At 44.8% G+C, this 16,479-nt stretch overlaps 1 protein-coding gene across 12 annotated transcripts in view; it reads left to right on the top strand.

Annotated features, from left to right (window-relative positions):
* LOC111968415 (membrane-associated guanylate kinase, WW and PDZ domain-containing protein 1) overlaps positions 1 to 16,479 on the top strand; it is a 189,091-nt gene that overhangs the window by 63,478 nt on the left and 109,134 nt on the right. For all 12 annotated transcript variants that reach the window (XM_070445184.1, XM_070445176.1, XM_070445177.1 and 9 more), the window contains exon 2: positions 2,083 to 2,199. In XM_070445184.1, the coding sequence (XP_070301285.1) occupies positions 2,083 to 2,199 (117 nt within the window). The remainder of the gene's footprint in view (positions 1 to 2,082; positions 2,200 to 16,479) is intronic.

Here is a 16,479-nt window from a genome sequence, read left to right as displayed (position 1 = left end):
GCAGTGATTCACCAGACAGATCACCCTTTTTATCCCTCTGTTACAAGTCTTGTCATACTGCAGCACTACTGGATTACTCAATATTCTATCTTTAATCTGCCCACTGTTTCACAGTAACTCCCCTTCTGCCTTGTCCACCTTTACCCCTCGAGCCTCCGCTCCTCTCCTCCCTAGCCCCGGTATGTCTCCTGTTGGTTAGATCTTGGAGGGCTGATGGTGGTGATTTGCCTCCATGGTGGGGGTCTGCCATGGAGGTCAGACTGCTGCTGGGACTGTCCAGTGTGTGCGTGACTCTCCATTGGTCTGAATAATGGCTGGCAAACTGTTTAGGGATCAACGTTTGAACCCCAGGAAGAGTAGCTGCTACTTTAGCAGTTGCTAATTGGGATCCTAATAAAATACTAAATACTAAGACACAATGATATGCCTGGATGGGAGAGGGGAAGGACCAAAGCCAGAATGTACTCCTATAGAAGGCTTATGACACACACACACACACACACACACACACACACACACACACACACACACACAGACACAGCTGTAGGAGGTTTTCAAAGGGGGAGAATGTTATCATTCATGCAGAGACAAATCTCAAAGCAATTCCAGTGGATGACCTCAAATGCCAGAGGATGGAGAGGAACAGAATGAGTTTGAGGGATGGCCATTAACTTTCCACTGTGGAGGAGGCACTGTTGACAGGTCTCTGTCTGGTCTGGCACAGTGGGAGTGGAGATGCAGTGAGGAAGAGCCTCACATGACTGGATGACTGAGAGCATTGCACTACACATAGAACTGTGTACCTGTATGCCTGCTCTAGCAAGGCTAGCTGCCTCAATCATCTTATTAGAGGCCTCTGGCTTTATTTACCAGCAGAGTAGTCCTACACAGTGGTGCACACACACACTGTTTCCATGACAACACAATCTGGTGCTTTTAATTCACCAGCAGACTGTTTGCCCGAGTTGGCCAAAAGCTGGCTCAGAAATTGTGGTTGGAATGTATCTGTCAATCACACAGAGGGGTGTTACATCATACAGATTACAGAAGCACAGAAATATAATAATTTATGTTCATTTTTGGTTATTGAGCTCAATCGATCATTATTGCACCACCCTATACATTAATTCACTCTAGAAAACTGGGTCCATTGCAGAAGGTACTGGCATGTAAATGGTGATAAAATCATAGCATATACTGTATGTTAGTATGTGTGTAATAAACTTAGTTCTGAGAGAGTAGTCTGGCTCTGTAAATGTTGTGTGAAAATGACCCTGCATGTGAGAATGTGCTGACTGGCATTGATGTACCGTGGGTTCTCCCAGTCAGTGTGATGTGTCAACAGGAAAGCGTTTGGCTCCTCTCTCTCTGCCACTAGCACTGTGTTAGCGGCTACCAGTTAGCCTTTCCCACTGTGTGTCTGAGAGACAGATGGCATAGCTGTGGGAGGGGGCTGAGCCACCAGGCAGCACTGGCACTACAGGACTGACTGTCTACAGTCTGGGAGAGAGAGAGCTAGCCAGGTACCCCTCCGAGTGACAAGGGAAGGTTTGCAGAGAAGGAAGGGAGGGAGGGAGAACTGAGTCTCTCAGTTATATTATGCCTATTCATGTCCGGCTGGTGTGTTTCTATCAATGACTGTATATATGAATAGACAAAGCCATAGATCACGTGACACCATTCAGTCCTATGTAAAGACTTAATAGCGCATTGAAGCCAAATGAAGTAGGTTAAGATGGCGTTTCATGGAGACATAACTTGCGTAGTTTGAGCTTCTCCACAAAAATGTACCACGAAGATTGCAGTTTTTCCATTCACTAAAATGAGGGTTCCTGTTTTCTGCTAACAATGTCTGCAGTACCGCGGTCGGCCTTGACCCTCCGTGGCTTCAATGAGAGGGGCAGTCGTTCTCCCCTGCTTTCTATGGATGTAATGAAATGGACTGTGAGATTGGTGTGCACACGAAATGCAAGGCAGCCATGTTTGGATTTGCTGTTATATACAGTCGGGGTGTCCATGTTGTGTTGTGATGTGTTGTGATGTAGTTAACACATGTCTTCCTGTTTGTCTGGCTGCCTACAGGAACCAAGCTAAATAAGGACCTGAAGCACTATCTGAGCCAGCGCTTCCAGAAGTCCTCCCAGGACCACGAACTGCAGCAGACCATTCGAGACAACCTCTACCGCCATGCAGTGCCTTGTGAGTAGCACACAACCTTTTAAGTTCTGTTTTCTACTCCTGTTCATCGTCATCTTCTTCCTCCTAATCTTTGTGTTATTGGTTTAATGTCTTATGTTTACTGTGCTGGTTTGGTTTGTAGCTTTGCAAGGACTCTGTACTGTTTAGTGAAGCTTCACGCTGGACATAGGTGGTCATGGCTACTCATTCTCATGTTCCTCTATGTCTCTGTGTCATCTGAATGGTCAAATGGGTTGTCAGGTTCTAAGGGAGCTTCTTGCCCCTCAGAGATACAGATACTCAGAATACTATATGAGTCGTGAGCACTGGATAACACACAGACGGGAGGAGATGGCCTCCTCCTCCCACTGATGATTGGAACCAGATGACCATGAAGCCCCTGCTCTCAGTCCTCTTTATCCATTCAATCAGACATATATTTACTTTTCCCAGTACTATTTGATTAGAGTGAGAAGGTCCAGCGCCTTCCATGGTTGATAGGCCTGGGGGCTTTCGCTCGATCAATAGACACAGTGATTAAACACACTACATCTTGATCAGAACCTCACGCCCATCTTCACTCCTATTTCTTCTCCGGATGTACAGTATATTACATGATGTCCAAGGATTTGAACCTGTTTTCTGTGGATAGTCCCTCCTCTCCTTTCTGTGACTAGAGAGATAGATGGATGCCCTCGCCTGTTCTCCCCATTCCCATTTGGATCCTAAATCCAGCTGTGTGGACCAATCCCTGTGCAGCAGCTTCGGTTATCATCCTTCTGATGTTGGAGATGGAATTCCCTGGTGTTAATGTGCTAGCCATGACACACACACACACAGACAGACGGACGGACGGACAGACGATCAACTGGTGAGACCAGGAGACTGTGCAGTCATACACATAACATAGGGGAATAGAATGGGTTATTTTTTGGATATAGATGTGTAGTAGTCAGCAACTGCCATTTGGCATTTATGGATGGGATGGCATTCCTTGTTTATTTGTATTACCAAACATACAGTATTTTATTTATTGGCTAGGTTACTTTAGTCCCCTCACCCAACCCACAATGCAATGTGTCTACTACATTATTAAGGCCTTGAGTAGTATGGCATTTCAACACTGTTAATTCTATTCCTCTCCTTCAATGCCTTGTTATCCAAGCATGTTTTCTAATGCCCCAGATATATCCTTTAATGTGTGCATTGAGAGGCCTGATTGGCCTATAGCCTACTCCAGACAGGGCTTTTTCCTAATGATTCTCATCATTGGATTTTCAATTAGTTTATTCATGACCCTCTCACGCAAATTGCTGTCTGTATTCCAGGGGCTTTTTCCTCAGGACTTTATTGGAATTACCCAGTGTGCCATATGTCAGCCAGACAGGCCTGGATTGTGCTAGTCTAGTCATAATGGACGTTTTAATTACCAAAGGCCTAGCTCTTCTCTCCTGACTCCGACTCCCATTGACATCCTGATAAATGGTATTATGGTTAACCAAGGAAGGAAACATACCACCAAAGGTGTACCATTGTACAATATGATATGCAGTAATAACAATACATGTATTAATTGGATTCATTTCTTACAAATAGATGCAGTTTACATGTAGAGAGAGGAGGTGAAAGGGCACCAGGACTGGTTATGTTTTCGGCCGTGGTTTGGTTTCTCCCCTTGCCCTTCCAGGCCCTTGTGACTGGAGGTCAGTGTGTGGTGGTATAGATGTGTCTTTGGGTCAGCTAGGGCGTGTGTGTGGAGGCTGTGATTAATGGACAGAAAGCAACTGGAGGTGACAGATGGAGGAGTGTGCTATACTCCTGACTGGGGAAATCTTCCTCAAGCCTCCCCTCTCTGGTGCTCAAACCATGCAGCTCAAACTCCCCTTCTCTTATACACACACACACCTCCGAGATGCTTGATTCCACTCTTTCATCATTCATATAATCAGAGTGTGTCTGTGATGTTATTGTCGCCTGTCCTCAGTGCCAAGTAGACAGGAATTGACCCGGCCAACCGGCTCTCCCTGCCTGCCCTTCTCCAGATTCTATAGACTATTGTTGTGCTGGATGGGGAATATCAGCTACAGCATAGACGAGCAGCGTAATGACTCTGGCTCCTTCTGCCTTTCCTCCTGTCACACTGTTGACTTCTCACACTAGCCTCACCACAGCCCCTCCATCTCCAACTACCACAGTCCACTACTATCTCTCTTTCCTCACTCTCCCTTTTTCTCTCTCTTCTGTCTCCCTCTGCTACCCTCTTTTCCCTCTCCAATCTTCCGGCGTTGGTCGATTTCCCTGCGGTCACCTCACCCGCTCTGCATTCCTGCTCTGCATTCCCAATCTTATTTTCGCTGCTGTAACTGCTGCTCCTCTTCTCCGCCGTTGTTTTCCTCTCGTCGCTGTGATGGTCTCGGCAGCAGCAGAGCTCTCCTCTCTGTGTTTGTGCCTCAGCCTGCCTGCCTGCCCTGCATAGAGAGATCAGCAGGGTCCTTGCTGCAGTCTATGGGCTACCGCTCTACCTCTTTCTTCCTCTCTCCCTCACTCTACATCAAGGCAAGTGGACTTTGATTTGTCTGCTGTTGCTGCTATTCTTTTTTGTGTGTGTGATGTAATGCCATGCTGGCGCATGGTGGATGGCTTGTGTATAGGCTAAAGTGATGGGGTGGGGGTCGGGGTTGGAGAGGGGATTGGACAGAAGCGAAGAGGGACGATGGAGATCGACAGACATGCAAGCGGGCTCAGCTACATCTAGCACACAGGCACAGATGGGGGACCACTAGAAGCCCTTTTTCTCTGCCTAATTTTATCCTGCATGGTTTGTATGTGGCGCAGTAGGACTTTGTCGTGTGCTTTTCACAGGTAGAACACTGTCCTCTAATGTGTCAGCTTGCATAAGTGCTTGTCTGTCTGTGCATATGTGTACAATAATTTCACTACACTCGCAATAACATCTGCTCACCATGTGTATGTGACCAATAAAATTTGATTTGATGTTTCTGTTTGTGCCCGAAAGCTATTGGATGATGGTAGAGTAGATGTGTGGTGAGTGAGTGTATCTGCAGATTCTCCTAGCATCAGCTCTAGATGCCACCTGAACAATGGAGCACAGAGCAGAGTATTCTCTCTGCATTGCAGATTACAGAAAGGGAGCTTCACAGTGTAAACCATTAGATAGGTATATAGGCAGGGAGATGTTATTGGTGTCCTCTAGTTTCATCTTTACCCTGTTCTTTCCCTTGTATGGTTGTTTCCTTCAGGCTGGAGGATGGTGCGGTCTATAGCATGTCGTACTGTTCACTGTGTCTAAGCATTAGCTGGGGGTTAGCAAGGAAACACTCAGTGCTGTGTAGCCTACATCTCACAGACAGACTGACATAGTCAAGCATCAGTTGGGCTGAGGGAAAACAACCAGGTTTGTGGTGTGTAGCTGCATCTTTGTCTAGGCTATGCTGATGGTGTGTATATGTGTGTGCATGTCTACGTGTACATGGTTTTGGGTAGTTGGTATTTGGTATTTGTATATCTGATCCACCAGTCTGACTGACACCTGTCAGGGCTGCAAGGCGTGTGTGTGATGTTAATACATTTTGTATCTGTATGTACCTTTTCATACTGATATCTACTCATGTTTCTGCATTTTACCACTGTCAAAACAGAGCTTCAACAATTCATTACAGAACATTTTTGTTTCATTCAACCAGTAGTCATCATCTTACCCCACCACATAGAAGACAAGATGAGAGCACATGTATAGTCAAAGGACACTCAAATGTATACCAGTTTTTCTAGTTCTATGCTTAGGTATGTCCTCCTCACACCTTGTGACACACACCTTAATAATTGCGCTGGGTGGGAATAGCAGCCGTTTTAAGGGCTCCTGACCAATTGTGCTATTTTGTGTCCGCTGATCTGAAGTTTTTTTGTACATAATATTTCCGCCATCATCTCCTACAGTGCCTTGCAAAAGTATTCACCCTCCCCCCTCCCTTGGCGTTTATCATATTTTGTTGCATTACAACCTGTAATTTAAATAGATTTTTATTTGGATTCCATGTAGTGGACAAACACAAAATAGTCCAAATTGATGAAGTGAAATGAAAAAAATAACTTGTTTCAAAACAATTCATAACGGAAAAGTGGTGCGTGCTTATGTATTCACTCCCTTTGCTATGAAGCCCCGAGATAAGATCTGGTGCAACCAATTACCTACAGAAGTCACATAATTCGTTAAAGTCCACCTGTGTGCAATCTAAGTGTCACATGATCTGTCACATGATATCAGTGTATATATACACCTGTTCTGAAAGGCCCCATGGTCTGCAACACCACTAAGCAAGGGGCACCACCAAGCAAGCAGCACTATGAAGACCAAGGAGGTCTCCAAACAGGTCAGGGACAAAGTTGTGGAGAAGTACAGATCAGGGTTGGGTTATAAAAAAATATCAGAAACTTTGAACATCCCACGGAGCACCATTATATCCATTATTAAATAATTGAAAGAATATGGCACCACAACAAACCTGCCAAGAGACACTTAGATTGCACACAGGTGGACTTTATTTAACGAATTATGTGACTTCTGTAGGTAATTGGTTGCACCAGATCTTATCTCGGGGCTTCATAGCAAAGGGAGTGAATACATAAGCACGCACCACTTTTCCGTTATGATTTTTTTTAGTATGCTTAGGGTTATTGTCCTGCTGGAAGGTGAACCTCCATCCCAGTCTCAAATCTCTTGAAAACTGAAATAGGTTTCACTCAAGAATTTCCCTGTATTTAGCGCCATCCATCATTCCTTCAATTCTGACCAGTTTCCCAGTCCCTGCCGATGAAAAACATCCCCACAGCATGATGCTGCCATCACTGTGGGGATGTTGTTCTCGGGGTGATGAGAGGTGTTGGGTTTGCGCCAGATATAGCGTTTTCCTTGATGGTCAAAAAGCTACATTTTAGTCTCATCTGACCAGAGTACCTTCTTCCATATGTTTTGGGAGTCTCCCACATGCCTTTTGGCAAACACCAAACGTGCTTGCTTATTTTCTTCTTCAAGGGCTTTTTTCTGGCCACTCTTCCGTAAAGCCCAGCTCTGTGGAGTGTATGGGTTAAAGTGGTCCCATGGACAGATACTCCAATCTCCGCTGTGGAGCTGTGCAGCTCCTTCAGGGTTATCTTTGGTCTCTTTGTTGTGCTTTTGATTAATGCCCTCCTTGCCTGGTCCGTGAGTTTTGGTGGGCGGCCACCAAAGAGAACAACATCCCCACAGTGATGGCAGCATCATGCTGTGGGGATGTTTTTCATCGGCAGGGACTGGGAAACTGGTCAGAATTGAAGGAATGATGGATGGCGCTAAATACAGGGAAATTCTTGAGTGAAACCTATTTCAGTTTTCAAGAGATTTGAGACTGGGATGGAGGTTCACCTTCCAGCAAGACAATAACCCTAAGCATACTGCTAAAGCAACACTCGAGTGGTTTAAGGGGAAACATTTAAATGTCTTGGAATGACCTAGTCAAAGCCCAGACCTCAATCTAATTGAGAATATGTGGTATGACTTAAAGACTGCTGTACACCAGAGGAACCCATCCAACTTGAAGGAGAACGAGCAGTTTTGCCTTGAAGAATGGGCAAAAATCCCAGTGGCTAGATGTGCCAAGTTTATAGAGACATACCCCAAGAGAATTGCAGCTGTAATTGCTGCAAAAGGTGGCTCTACAAAGTATTGACTTTGGGGGGGTGAATAGTTATGCACGCTCAAGTTTTCCGTTTTTTTGTCTTATTTCTTGTTTGTTTCACAATAAAAATATTTTGCATCGTCAAAGTGGTAGGCATGTTGTGTAATCCAATGATACAACCCCCCCAAAAATCTATTTTAATTCCAGGTTGTAAGGCAACAAAATAGGAAAAATGCCAATGGGGGTGAATACTTTCGCAAGCCACTGTATGACTGAAAAGAGCTTCTGGACATCAGAACAGCAATCACTAACGTCGATTTGGATGAGGATTGGTACTTCATTGAGTCGGAGGTGAAAGACATTCTGTTCATCCCGGACCAGGCCCAAATCCCCGACACTCGAAGAAGGAAGAGGCGCCGTTATAGAGCCCGGCAGGACTACGTCTGCGAGTGGATAAACTACCTCTACTTCCGTTCCTTTGGCAAACATGCAGTCACTAAAGACTAAACTTGATGAGCTAAGTTTGAGACTATGCTATCAACGTGATCCAAAGAACTGTAATATCCTATGCTTCTCCGAATCATGACATGGAAAATCATAAATCAAACAGTTTTTTCTATACATTGGCAGGACAGAATGGCAGCATCGGGCAAACTCTTAACAACGCTGCTGCACAAGCTCTAATATTAAGAACGTCTCAAGGTTCTGCTCGCCTGAGTTAGAATAACTCATGATAAGCTGTAGACCATACTATTTACCAAGAGAGTTGTTAGCAATATTTTTTGTAGTTGTCTACTTACCACCACAAACCAATGTTGGCACTAAGACTGCACTCAATGATCTATATAGGACCATGAGCAAACAAGAAAATGCTCACCCAAAGGCGGCACTCCTAGTGGCCGGTGATTTTAATGCAGGAAAACTCAAATCCATATTCCCTCATTACTACCAGCATGTCAACCGTGCGACTAGAGGTGAAAGAACTAGATCACCCTTACTCCACACACAGATGCATACAAAGTTCTCCCTCGCGTTCCATTTGGCAAATCTTACCATAACTCTGTCCTCCTGATTCCTGCTTACAAGCAAAAACTCAAACCGGAAGTACTAATGCCATGCTCAATACGGAAGAGGTCCGATGAAGCGGATGCTAAGCTACAGGACTGTTTTGCTAGCACAGACTGGAATATGTTCCTTGATTCATCCGATGGCAATGAGGAGTATACAACATCAGTCACCAGCTTCATTAATTTCTATAGGGTAGGGGGCAGCATTCGGAATTTTGGATGAAAAGCATGCCCAAATTAAACTGCCTGCTTCTCGGGCCCGGAAGATATGATATGCATATAACTGGTAGATTTGGATAGAAAACACTCTAAAGTTTCCAAAACTGTTAAAATAGTGTCTGTGTGTATAACAGAACTGATTTGGCAGGCAAAAACCTGAGAAAAATCCATTCGGGAAGTAGTTTTTTTGGGGTTTTGTAGTTTTCTATTCAATCCCATTACAGTATCCATTGACTCATGACTCAAACTGCAGTTCCTATGCCTTCCACTAGATGTCAACAGTCTTTAGAAATTGTTTCAGGCCTGTATTCTGAAAAATGAGGAAGTAAGAGCAGTCTGAATGAGTGGACCCTAAAGTGACACAGAGCTTTTTCATGCGAGCGACCGAGAGAGTGCCTTTCTTGTTTACCTTTCATATTGACGACGTTATTGTCCGGTTGAAATATTATCGATTATTTAGGACAAAACAACCTGATGATTGAATATAAACATCGTTTGACATGTTTCTATGAACTTTACCGATATAATTTGGATTTTTTTGTCTGCCTATTTTGAATGCGTTTGAGCCTGTGGATTACTGAAGAAAACACGCGAACAAAAATTAGGTTTTTGGATATAAAGAGACTTTATCGAACAAAAGGAACATTTATTGAGTAAATGAATGTCTGCTGAGTGCAACCTTATGAAGATCATCAAAGGTAAGGGATTAATTTTATCTCTATTTCTGACTTGTGTAACTCTTCTACTTGGCTGGTTACTGTTTGTAATGATTTGTCTGCTGGGCTATGTTCTCAAATAATCGTAAGGTATGCTTTCGCCGTAAAGCATTTTAAAAATCTGACACCGTGGTTGGATTCACAAGAAGTTAATCTTTAAACCTATGTAAAATATGTTTTGTTTTCTGAATTTTTATAATGAGTATTTCTGTATTTGAATTTGGCGCCCAGCAGTTTCACTGGCTGTTGAAGAGGTGGGACGCTAACGTCTCACGTACCCAAGAGAGGTTAATAAGTGCATAGACGACGTCATCCCCACAGTGACTGGTTGGGATATGTGATATGTACGTACATATCCCAACCAAAAGCCAGGGATTAGAAGTAACATCCGCACTGAGCTAAAGGCGAGCTGCCGCTTTCATGGTGCAGAACACTAATCCGGACGCTTATAAGAAATCCCGCTATGCTCTCAGACGAACCATCAAACAGGCAATGTGTCAATATAGGACTAAGATTGAATCCTACTACACCGGCTCTGACGCTCGTCAAATGTGGCAGTGCTTGCTAACTGTTACGGACTACAAAGGGAAACCCAGCCGTGAGATGCCCAGTGACGTGAGTCTACAAAACGAGAAAAATGCCTTTTATGCTCACTTTGAGGCAAGCAACACTGAAGCATGCATGAGAGCACCAGCTGTTCCGGGCGACGATGTGATCACGCTCTCGGTAGCCGATGTGAGCAAAAGACCTTTGAAACAGGTCAACATTCACAAGGCCGCAAGGCCAGACAGATTACCAGGACATGTAATTGGAGCATGCGTGGACCAACTGGCAAGTATCTTCACGGACATTTTCAACCTCTCCCTGATCGAGTCTAATACCTACATGTTTCAAGCAGACAACCATAGTCCATGTGCTCAAGAAAGCGGAGGTAACCTGCCTAAATGACTACCGACCCGTGGCACTCACATCTGTAGCCATGAAGTGCTTTGAAAGTCCGGTCATGGCTCACATCAGCACCATCATACCGGAAACCCTAGACCCACTCCAATTCGCATACCGCCCCAACAGATCCACAGATGACGCAATCTCAATCACACTCCACATTGCTCTTTCCCACCTGGACAAAAGGAACACCTTTCTTTCTTCTGAAACTCTATAGTCTATTCTTGTTCTGAGAAATGAAGGCTTTTCCATGCGAGAAATTGCCAAGAAACTGAAGCTCTTGTACAACGCTGTGTACTACTCCCTTCACAGCGTAAACTGGCTCTAACCAGAATAGAAAGAGGAGAGGGAGGCCCCGGTGCACAACTGATTAAGAGGACAAGTACATTAAAGTGTCTAGTTTGAGAAACAGACACCTCACAAGTCCTCAACTGGCAGCTTCATTAAATAGTACCCGCAAAACACCAGTCTCAATGTCAACAATGAAGAGGCGACTCCGGGATGCTGGCCTTCTAGGCAGAGTTTCAAAGAGAAAAAGCCACATCCTCACACTAACAGGTTGTGTGTGAGGATGTGAATTCATCCTGCTAGTGATTATTTTCCTATGTAGCTTCTGTGTTGAGTGCCTGGAAGCATATTTTCAGTGTTCTCAGACCTCTTGTTCTTTTGATGATAAAAGAGATGGACTAACCTAAACTGCTGGCTGATCTAAAGTAAGAGACCTTCTCCCTGGTTATGGTCTCATTTTGAAGCACCGATCCAGCGGAGGTAACATGATTCATGTCTGTCCCCCGAAATAGCAGCTTTCTTGTCTCTCTGTGCAACCTAGGGGACATCTCACACTCCCATAGACACTTCTGCCCTATTTTTTGAGGAGTTTGCTTTGTCAGGCGGGTTTGTTGTCTGAACTCCTGTAAGCCTAAAGTGATCCCTCTGCTGTGAAAGTGGCTGATGAGAAAGGTGAGACTGAGGACATCGAGATTTGAATATTGTCTTGTTACAATGTTTATAAAATCAAAATGATAGCCATTTATTTGTATTGTAATATAGTCAAGGATGTAGCCATTTCATAAATGAAGTGGCTTTTCTGTAGGCAAACATCTCCCTTATTCCTGGTTATTCAGGGTTTTTTTCTGGATCAAAATGGAGCTTCAATGCCATACAACTCTCCTTCCGTGGCCTCCAACTGCTCTTAAATGCAAGTAAAACTAAGTGCATGCTATTCAACCGATCACTGCCCGCACCTGCCTGCCCGTCCAGCATCACTACTCTGGACGGTTCTGACTTAGAATGTGTGGACAGCTACCAATACCTAGGTGTCTGGTTAGACTGTAAACTCTCCTTCCAGACTCACATTAAGCATCTCCAATCCAAAATTAAATCTAGAATCGGCTTCCTATTTCGCAACAAAGCATCCTTCACTCATGCTGCCAAACGTACTCTCGTAAAACTGACCATCATACCGATCCTCGACTTTGGCGATGTCATTTACAAAATAGCCTGCAACACTCTACTCAACAAATTGGATGCAGTCTATCACAGTGCCATCCGTTTTGTTACCAAAGCCCCATATACTACCCACCACTGCGACTTGTACGCTCTCGTTGGTTGGCCCTCGCTTCATACTCGCCGCCAAACCCACTGGCTCCAGGTCATCTACAAGTCTCTGCTAGGTAAAGCCCCGCCTTATCTCAGCTCACTGGTCACCATAGCAGCACCCACCCGTAGCACGCGCTCCAGCAGTTATATCTCACTGGTCACCCCCAAAGCCAATTGTTCCTTTGGCCGCCTTTCCTTTCAGTTCTCTGCTGCCAATGACTGGAACGAACTGCAAAAATCACTGAAGCTGGAGACTCATATCTCCGTCACTAGCTTTAAGCACCAGCTGTCAGAGCAGCTCACAGATCACTGCACCTGTACATGGCCCACCTGTAAATAGCCCCACCAACTACCTCATCCCCATACTGTATTTATTTATTTATCTTGCTCCTTTGCACCCCAGTACATCTACTTGCACATTCATCTTCTGCACCTCTACCATTCCAGTGTTTAATTGCTATATTGTAGTTACTTCGCCACCATGGCCTATATTTATTGCCTTACCTCCCTTATCCTACCTCATTTGCACACACTGTATATAGACTTTTTCTACTGTTTTATTGACTGTATGTTTGTTTATTCCATGTGTAACTCTGTGTTGTTGTATGTGTCGAACTGCTTTGCTTTGTCTTGGCCAGGTCGCAGTTGTAAATGAGAACATGTTCTCAACTAGCCTACCTGGTTAAATAAAGGTGAAATAAATAGAATAGGTGTTGCGGGGGCGTGGCCATTGGAATGGCCAGTGGTTACGAAAATTGTTGAGGCCCTCATGTTGACTGCAGTGACAAAATGTATTTGTTTAAAGCAAATTTCCTGCAGTTCTACACATTTTGCCATTTGGTGCAAATAAAATGTTTCATTTTTAAAGTAAATTTCATGCAATTCTGCACATTTTGCCATGAGGCTGAGAGAAATATTTGCAGTTTAAAGCTAATTTCCTGCAGTTATACATATGTTTCCATGGTTTATGCTATCTGAGTGACTCAAACATTATAACAAAATCAATGGGGGCCCCATACCATGACAAAAATACTCCTGAATGCATAATGTTTAGGATTTTATATACTCTGACTGTTGAGCCTTTTATTTTGGTGATTGTTAGTTCTCAAACATGATCTTAAAAAAAAATATATATATGCCCATTATCTTTTCTACATACTTTATATCTTGTTTTAGTCATTTAAGTTTACAATTAAAACTTTTTTCCATCCAGAAAATGTATTACTATTATTTCAAAAATATCAGTTTGGACAGAAATAATCATTTATTAGGAGATTCTGTATTGACAGAGTTAGTTGTAGTGTGGTCAGACTTGTATGTCTCAGAGACTAGCCTCGAGGGGTTAAGGAACAGGAACTCAAAGCTACTTCTTTACCCCGTGCCCTTTCTCCCATCACCCCTCCTGAAGGCATCAGCATGCTTCAGTTCAGCTGGTGCCTAGCTCTACTAGCCGAACCGAACAAGTGTGCTCGCACACTCCCTTAAAAGACCTTCGCTTGCAAAGCGAGAAAAAAGCATCAGTAGTGTTTGTCCATTTTGAGACACCGTAGCCAGTATATACTTCCTCAAAATAGTCATAATTAAAATACTCAAGAAGTCTGTCATTAATTTTGACATTTTTGACCAGGGAGACCTTAGTCGTGTAATTTTGCACCTGACTAGGATGTTTGGTGCAGTATTTCTGACGTGAAAAAATGTGCATAAGGACCAGTCGTCTCACGCACGAGTTGTCTCGCCCTACTGTTGACCAGTCGCAGACGAGGGGGCGTAGACTTCGGCTAATGACTTCGCCTTGCCTAGAGAGAAAAAAATGTGTTTGCCGAACAGCCGAAAAAAACCTTGCCGAAGTCCAAAACAAACAGAAACGTCACAATGTCATCATAATATATGCACAAACTGTTTCGGCTGGGAAGCATGTGGATGGATGCCTTGACTCCCCACATGCGACTGCATGTGCCAACTGGAATTGAAGCAAAACAGTGTCAACATACACTCAGTATACCAAACATTAGCAACACCTACCTAATATTAAATTGCGCCCCCCCCACCCTTTGCCTTCAGAACAGCCTCAATTCGTCGGGGCATGGACTCTACAAGGCGTCGAAAGCGTTCCACAGGGATGCTGGCCCATGTTGATTCCAATGCTTCCCACAGTTGTCAAGTTAGCTGGGTGGTGGACCATTCTTGATGCACAGGGAAACTGTTGAGCATGAAAAACCTAGCAGTGTTGCAGTTCTTGACACACTCAAACCGATGCACCTGGCACCTACTACCATACCCCGTTCAAAGGCAGTTAAATATTTTGCATTACCTATTATCCATCTGAATGGCACACACACAATCCAAAGCTTAAAAATCTTTCTTTATCCTGTCTCCTCCCCTTCATCTACACTGATTGAAGTGGATTTAATAAGGGAGATCATAGCTTTCACCTGGATTCACCTGGTCGGTCTATGATATGGAAGGAGCTGTGTTTTGTATACTCAGTGTATATTCATGCACCCACACTTTATATGCCACATCTCATTCAGTCCCTAATCTAAGCCCTATTCCACCCCATCCCCAGCCTTTTGTCCAGACCTAGCCCCATCCTTCTAGCCTGAGCAGCCCAGCCCCAGTAGACCAGCTCCGTCCATCCCTGCACCGTGCTTGCCTTTGGTAATGTTGATTGCGGGGGTCACATGATGCGTGGGGATGGGCTCCCTTGCTGGGAATGCCTTGTTTGTCAGTACAGAGGATGCATGTGTGACAACGTCTGTGTGTGATAGAGAGATATGTAGGCTACGGAGGGGAGGGGAGGAGAGAGAAAAAAGGGAGGGGGAGCGAGGGCAAGCGAGACTGAGTGAGCGAGAGACTGAGAGGAGGTGGGTGGGTGCATGTGGGAGACGTTGGTTTGGTTCAGTCAGACAGGAGCAGAGCGGAGGAGCACAGCACTGTAAGTGTTTGTGTGTGTGAGTGTATATCTCACATTGGCAGAGCCTGGACTCGCAGCCTGGCAGGAACAGGAAAACCCATCGGACAGAGAGACAGACCGACAGATATCGACAGCGAATCACAGACAGACAGGGGGAGGAAGTAGCTCGGATGCGAGCGTCTGATGCACTCCCTGTGGATAATGAGCTATCTGTTTTGTGTTTTTTTTCGTCCTACCTGGCTGGATTCTCTGCTGTGTGTCGTGTAGCCCTGGACTAGCTGAGGAAATCAGAGGTATGCTCTCTATTTGTCTTTAATTTGAGAATGATGCTTTGGCTCCTGGGATTTAATGGCGGGGGGGATGGATGGCGAGGGAGAAAGAGAGTGAGGGGGGGTTACTGTGCATCAGGCGGAACACATCAGTATAAGAGAGAGAGGCAGGTCGCTGGCAGTAATAGCAGTGGAATGGTCAAACGGAATGCCGTGTGTCCGTCTTACTTTTGTGTGCGTGTCGCTGGTGTGTGTGTGTCTGGTCTCTGGTTTGTGTGTCTGGCGGAGATGGCAGTGCTCTGACGGGGGGGCTGTATTATTAAGCTGTGATCTGTTGACATGCCTGCTCCTGTTAGAGGCCATTATCTTCACCAGAGCTGGCTAGCAGCAGGGTTTCCAGGATACTAGTTTACCCCCTCTCCTCTCCTCCTGTCCCCCTCGCTGTCTCCCTCTCTCTCTTTCCCTTTCTCTCTCCCTCGATCCATCTCTCCGTCTGCTCCTCCCCTCCACCCCCTGGCTCTCTCTCTCCATCCCTCTGTAAATTGATTGTTTTAAAGCCTTTCTCTCTCTTACCCTCTGCCGTCGTACTATCCTTAGGAGCTTTTACTAGCTGAAAAAAATCTTGGTTGGGGTATTTTAGGCAGGTTTCTGGGTAATTTAGTCTCAGTGGCCCTCAGGTTTTTCTTATTTTAATCCCCCCTCCCTGATGCTTCCCCCTCTGTTCAAATAATTTAGTGCTGAAAACAGAGGTTTTGCAGAGGAAAATGGAGCATGTCACAGGTTGAGGGAAAGGCCTGTTTTGATCTCATTCTGTGTGTGTGTGTGTGTTCCTGTCTCTCTCTCCTCACCATGAGCCTCTTTCAGCCAGCATTGTGAAAACAACAGCCTCTTCATCAT

Source organism: Salvelinus sp. IW2-2015, linkage group LG1 (genome assembly GCF_002910315.2).
Source record: "Salvelinus sp. IW2-2015 linkage group LG1, ASM291031v2, whole genome shotgun sequence".
Classification (NCBI taxonomy): Eukaryota; Metazoa; Chordata; class Actinopteri; order Salmoniformes; family Salmonidae; genus Salvelinus; species Salvelinus sp. IW2-2015.
This window is presented reverse-complemented; position numbering and strand designations above follow the sequence as displayed.